Source organism: Carcharhinus amblyrhynchos, chromosome 14 (assembly GCF_965287045.1).
Source record: "Carcharhinus amblyrhynchos chromosome 14, sCarAmb.v2.hapA, whole genome shotgun sequence".
NCBI lineage: Eukaryota > Metazoa > Chordata > Chondrichthyes > Carcharhiniformes > Carcharhinidae > Carcharhinus > Carcharhinus amblyrhynchos.
Genome location: NC_137337.1, coordinates 65,094,271 through 65,100,645, shown reverse-complemented (window position 1 = coordinate 65,100,645; position 6,375 = coordinate 65,094,271). Strand labels below are relative to the sequence as shown.

At 45.4% G+C, this 6,375-nt stretch overlaps 1 protein-coding gene across 1 annotated transcript; it reads right to left on the bottom strand.

The window, feature by feature from the left end:
• Positions 1-4,494: 4,494 nt before the first annotated feature.
• LOC145352290 (prolactin-releasing peptide receptor-like) lies at positions 4,495-5,565 on the bottom strand. Its single transcript, XM_080202040.1, has one exon. The coding sequence runs from the start codon at positions 5,563-5,565 to the stop codon at positions 4,495-4,497; it is 1,071 nt and encodes a 356-aa protein (XP_080058166.1).
• Between the last annotated feature and the right edge of the window lie 810 nt (positions 5,566-6,375).

Sequence of the window (6,375 nt, the reverse complement as noted above, 5' to 3'; positions counted from 1 at the left end):
TGGTTCAGGCATTGGTGGGAATCCACAAGTGTCAGCGGCAAGGCTTCTGGATCTCACTGCAGCACTATCTCCATCCCATGGAGGAGCACAGGAGTCCCCAGGAACACGAAGGGAAGAGGATCGGCAGGAGTATGGCCTGAGACTCTCCAGCCAGGGGACTCTGGGCATTTTCAGCCCACCTGATGCCCTCCTCCCCATGAGTGACACACCTCCAGCCCCTGACACCGAGGAAGGAAGCTGTCAAACATCCATGCTGCCCAAAAGCAAGCCAGTACCCTCTAGGGCCAAGCCCCTCAGGGGACATTTGCCAGGGTCATCGCAGGCAAAAGAGCATGGAAGTCAGCAGGCTGCCTAACCTCAGTTATGGATCCTGGATGTACACCTTGTGGTAGGATCAGGAAGATAAAGAAACAGTATGCACTTAGCAGGCACAGGTGATTATGGGCTCTACTATAGAAAGTTTACCGTTATATTTTGAATTCTGGCAATATATCTCACTTTGTTCACCCACTGAACCTCCACTCTGTCTGTTCATATCACCCAGCTTGGGGGAAACCACCATGCTGACCTGGCACTTCATCCCTGTGGAGTGTGAGAATGGCAGCGCATGTCATTCCCCCCGCCGTGGCCAGCCGTGCATCGCCCCGGGACTGCAGAAAGCTCATTTTAATACATTAACATGTCATTAGCAAGCACTCTCTCCTCACTGGATATTCAGCGGGCGCCAGTCTGATGTCATGCCGCCTCCATTTACAACAGCTTGAACCTGGTGCCTTCACCTCTGAGGGGGATTTTGGAGGTGAGCGTTCAGGCAGCCAGCACCCTCCTTGGTGTGCACTGCTCAGGGGGCCGGTCTGAAGTGCAACTCAGGCCTGGGGTGGGGGCCTTATCTTCCCTTCATGTCAGGGTGACCCTGGGGTTGCGAAGGCTGGTATGCAGGCAGCACTTTCCGTGCCCTCCTTCCTGGGTTCCTGCTCTTATTGCAGCTGAGGGAGTGCCCTTATCTTACCCAAGATCCTGGTTGAGGCTGTCCTCATGTGTGCGTGAGTTCATGTGAGTTCTTGGGTTCATGTCACACAATCTGTAGCTCCCATGACTTGCCTAGGCTTGCAACATTTCACTTACTGTCCTGTCTGGGGACAATACACACCTCTTTAACCTGTGCTTAATGCTATCTCTACTCACATTGTCTGCACCTTTAAGACTTGAATAGCTGTAAAGACTCGCATTCTAATCAGTATTCTGTAAACTGTGTGCCTTTATATGCCTGTTTGTGAGCAGATCTCTCCACTCACCTGATAAAGGAACAGCGTTCCGAAAGCTTGCGGATTTTACTACCAAATAAACCTGTTGGACTTTAACCAGGTGTTGTGAGACTTCTTACTGTGTTTGCCCCTGTCCAACGCCGGCATCTCCACATCATGGTCAAAAATTTAACCAGGGGTCTTACAGAAGGTGCGAGAGGTGGAGAAGCTTACAGAGAAGAATTCCTGAGCTGAGTGACTGGGTAGCTGATGGCACTGCCACCAATGATGGAGCAATTAAGATCGGGCATGTTTTAGAGGGCCACATTAGCAGAGGAGCGCAAATATCTCGCGGGGTGGTGGAGCCAGAAGGGATTGCAGAGACAGCGAGGTATGTGAGGATATGGCTGAATTTGGAAGCAAGGGTGAGTCCTTTAAAATTGTGGAGAATGAAAACATAATAGCCCTTGGACAGCAAAAATAATCTGGCCACATTGTAATTGGTTCTGAAGTGGAGGAAAAATGCCCAGTGAAATTTTGGTTGCCTTCAAGTAGTCCTCAAATGTATTAACGATTAATTTTAAATAATCCTATGTAATTTGTGCTTTACTAACAATTTTTGAAATACATGTTCTGCCCATAGAAGGGAGGGATATTAGAACTGAGAGACAGAAGATTTTAGTTTCATGTACCAAATAGCAGATTCAAGCAGTCTTAGGTGAAATTGCCTCTGACTCCTATCACAGCACAGAAACCCATCATTAGGTCTAATGAGCCTACACTGATATTTCTGTTCCCTATGAGCTTTCCCTGCTCTCTTTGCTTCAAATTCATTCCACCAATATATCCTTCTATTCCGTTTTCCCTCACATACTTATCTGATTTCTCCTTAAAAGCGCCAAAGTTATTTGCCTTAACCTCACTATGTGGTAGTTCGACATGCTAACCATGTTCCAGGAAAACAGTTTCTCCTGAATTTCCTAATAGGTTTATTAGTGATTATCTTATACTTGTAGCCCCTAGTGTTGGACTGCTCCACATCCATCCTATTCAACTGCTTCAGAATTTTAAATACCTCTATCAGGATCCAGTGACGATAAAAGTAGATTGATTTAGCTCCCAACCCTTGGTTGTTATAGTGATTGCTCTAATTATGGTGAACAGACAGCACAATTCTCAGTTTGACTGGCTGTTAGATCTTTATTCCACATATAATTGATAATCTAATGAAAATGCAACAACAATGATCACTGTTGTACCTTAAGCTACAGTGATTTAAATTTGTACAGACAGCTCCCAGCAACACCATTTCTGCTTTAGGTGAGAGCTTCTAAGTCATTTATGAGAGTGTAACTTCCTTCTCATATTTTAACACTTGGATATAACACATGTGATCTGATCACAAGTCCAAAATTGCATTAAAAAAGGCCTGCCCTCTCATCTGAACAGCAGATTGAATTCTCAAAGTGGAGATCTTTTTCCTTCAGAATTTGCACCCATGGGTAGGGTCACTAACACTAGTTGGGCATTGTTCTGGCGTATTCATCACATGACCTCCTGTCTCCAATCACAGTGCAGCTCATTCTCCTGCCATTGGTCACCTTGTCTGTCCATCCTGATGATGCCAACCTGACTGGATAATTCTTCACCATCAGTCGAACAGTCTTTATTCACAATTTGATAGATTTAGATCTAATAAGTGTTCAAAAGATTTCTTTTCAAAGCACATCACTTTTCTTTTGAAGTCTCCCAGGTTTGCTCATGGCGGTGCATTGGACAGTCGTCTTTCAGCCCTGGGGATGGAGAGCAATTTCAAAGCCTGGAATGTCAAGTGGACATGGGACATGACCCAGCCTTAGTTGCAAGAAGTCAGAATGTCCTGTTCAACCTGGAGGTTTCACTCCCATGTTTTCCTTATTGCCAAACTTGCACAATCAGCCTCAAACATCACTGCATTATTCCACGGGAGGAACCCAAGCATCCTGAGAGTCTAACTCAAGAGATGTTGGTGTTGCTGTTCCTATTCTCATATGTTGATTGGAATTGACTGCCATTTGAGGTTGTAAAGCTTGGCCTGATTTATTTATCTTCCATATTTAATTCAATGGACTAAGGATTAACTCATTCACATACAGGATGGAAGAAGCCTGGAACTCAATCTCTCAAAAACTTGTTGAGGTTGCGGGGATGGACTGGGAGAGTTGGGAGGGCAATTAAAAATTTGAAAACTGAGGTTGATCATTTTTATTAAGTAGGGGTAATAAGGATCATGAATCCAAGGCAAGCTAGTGGAGTTAAGATGCAGATCAATCATGATCTAACTGAACAGCAGAACAATTTCCAGGCGTCCTCCTGTTCCTTAGTTCCTATGTTTTACCTGTTCAATTAAACACAATCTTCATCCAGCCTCCTTCCTGCAGGATTTTCTTCTGCCCTTTCTCTGATTATTCTTCAGTCCTGAGAAGGTATCCTCTGATCTGGCCATTTCAGTTCTGGTAAAGGATCCAGACCTATCTTTCTCTTTACAACAATGTCTTTTTCTGCTTAAAACTGGACAGAGTTCAGCTGATAAGTTCCCCGAGGGAAAAGGAACTAAAACACCACTCAGCAAAGCCAGCTGGCCCTCCCTCTTTTCATGTGCAATTTTCTTTCTTATATATTGATTGGTTATTGTTGCCATGTGCCGCTTGGATTGGTGTCCAAAAGTCAACATTCTATTTTTGAGTGAAACATCTGAAATTTCAATAGGCTGCGGATGCTGGAATCTGAAACAAAAACTGAAAATGCTGGAAAAGCTCAGCAAGTCTGACAGCACCTGTGGGGAGAGAATAGAGCCAATGTTTTGTGTCTAGATGAGCCTTCGTCAGAGAAATCTGAAATTTCAACTAGTTTTCAAGATGACAATTTCTGCCTCTCTATTTCACTACGGGGAGCGGTTAATTATTTTGATTTTTAGTATAGTAAATTTCAGAGTTCAGTCCAATGGTTCAAATCCCAACTATCCTGGTTGAGTTTGGGAGCCTTACCCTTGAGTAGGTGGTTGTGTTGAATGGGAGCGTTGAAACTAATCAATGGCCTGTGCCCAGTTCTTAAAAGGAACCCAATTAGACCAATTTAACTTGACTTATGGTCCAATGGGGCAGTTGCACTATTGGGCTCCTGGTAGAAGGCACCAGCCATTTTGTCTTGTTTGCTTTGACTCAGTGAGACAGAGAGACGTTTTAGTCCTTTCCAATAGAGACACATCGTTCTATTTCAAAGACAGCCTCTCCGTTAAGCTGATGATGGTGGGTGCATCCAGAGAGGAACAGGTATTCATACGGGATGTTTGGCTAGATATGGTGCCATTTGCTCGCCTCTTGTTGTAGGACAGGAGTTTGTTCAACTGGAGTCGGAACTTGTTGTGGAGGGAAGCATAGATGAAGGGATTGTAACAGGTGGAGCTCATGGCAACCAAATGGCAGGACACCTGGATCACATTGATGTAGCTCTTGTCTATGATGTTGAGGTCAATGTCCCGGATCAGATTGACTGTCTGCAGAGGGATCCAGCAGAGGGCAAAGGACAGGACAGAGATGGTGAGCATCCAGAAGGTCCTGCTCCGCTTCTTTGACCACTTCTCGTGGCTGCATGAGGCAGCTCCCGGGACAGTCCTCTTCTTCAGATGATGTGAGATGGCGCAGTAGGAAATGGAGACCGCGCAGAGCGGGAGCATGTAGGACAACATCAACATGATACAGGAGTAGAGCAGCCTCTGCCTGTCCAAATCGACCCAGGTCTCCTCACAGATAATCATGTTATACCCAATCTGGTTGAGGTCCATATAGTTGGTGTGCAAGGAGGAAGGTATTGAAACAGCAATTGAGACCAACCAGATAAATGTGACAATGTAGGCACAGTACCGAGGCCTGATTCTCTGGCGAATTGGGTACGCCACCACCACATACCTATCCACAGCTATGGCAGTGAGGGACAAGACAGATACAAAGACAGTGGTAGGTTGCATGAGGTTTATAAAATAGCACATGAAGATTCCAAAAAGCCACCCTTTGGATTCAAATGCATAAGAAACAGTCACTGGGACACAGAAGATGCACATCACCAAGTCGGACGCAGCCAGATTGCCAATGAGAAAGTTGGTGGTCGTGTGAAGCTTCTTGGTGGCGGAGATGTGGGCCACGAGGAGGAAGTTACCAGCACAAGCCACAATCACGAGCAGCACATACAGTGGAATGAAGAGAGGTTTCAACTCAAAGAGGAATTTAAGACCCAGGAACAAAGGAACCATGGTCACATTGTCCATGGAGGCATTCAGGGCCATGGCTGATATGCCAGATTCATTCAAGGTTAATGCAAGTTCACCTGTATTAAAAAAAAACAAAGAATTAAAATGTTGCAAACCACTCATTCCCCCCCCCTCACTTATTTTTGGCGCATCTAACACTATTTTTTTCTCTCATTTTCTTTCACTGCTGTTCTTCAAATTAAGAAATTAATCCCACCAGAAGCCAAAACCGCCCCCCCCTAGTTTTTTTAAAATTGTGTTTATTCTGGGGAGATGGGGATTGTTGTTGAGCCTGGCATTTATTCTCCATCCCTAGTCACTCCTGAGAAGGTGGTAATACACAATCTTCCTGAGCCACTGCAATCTATGTAGAGAAAATGATCCCATGGTGTGGTTATGTCTGGGAGTCCCAGTGTTTTGACCTGGTGATAATGAAGGAGCAATGACTTCTCTCCAAGTCGGGACAGGGTGAGATCTGGAAGTGATGGTGTTCCTCTGCGCCTGCCATTTTAGCTCACAAAAATTGAGGGTTTGAAAAGTGACCAGTCCTCCCGAGATGGGCATCACAGCTGACCTCATTCCCATATAACTCAGAGCTGGAATCTACAATTTCACTAACTACTCCCCAACCCACCTCCACCCCTGCTCCCTCCTCTGCCCCCCCACCCACCGCCCCACCACCATCACCCCCACCTACCCCAGGATACTGAATCAAACTGCAGCTTTCCTGCCATGGATGTCAACTAATGATTGAAGCTGAGACTATCCTGATCTGTGTGGCTAAGGTCTCTCCTATGCTCTGGCTTCACCTATTGAGCAATCAGATGAGGCCTCTTAACAGCAAGT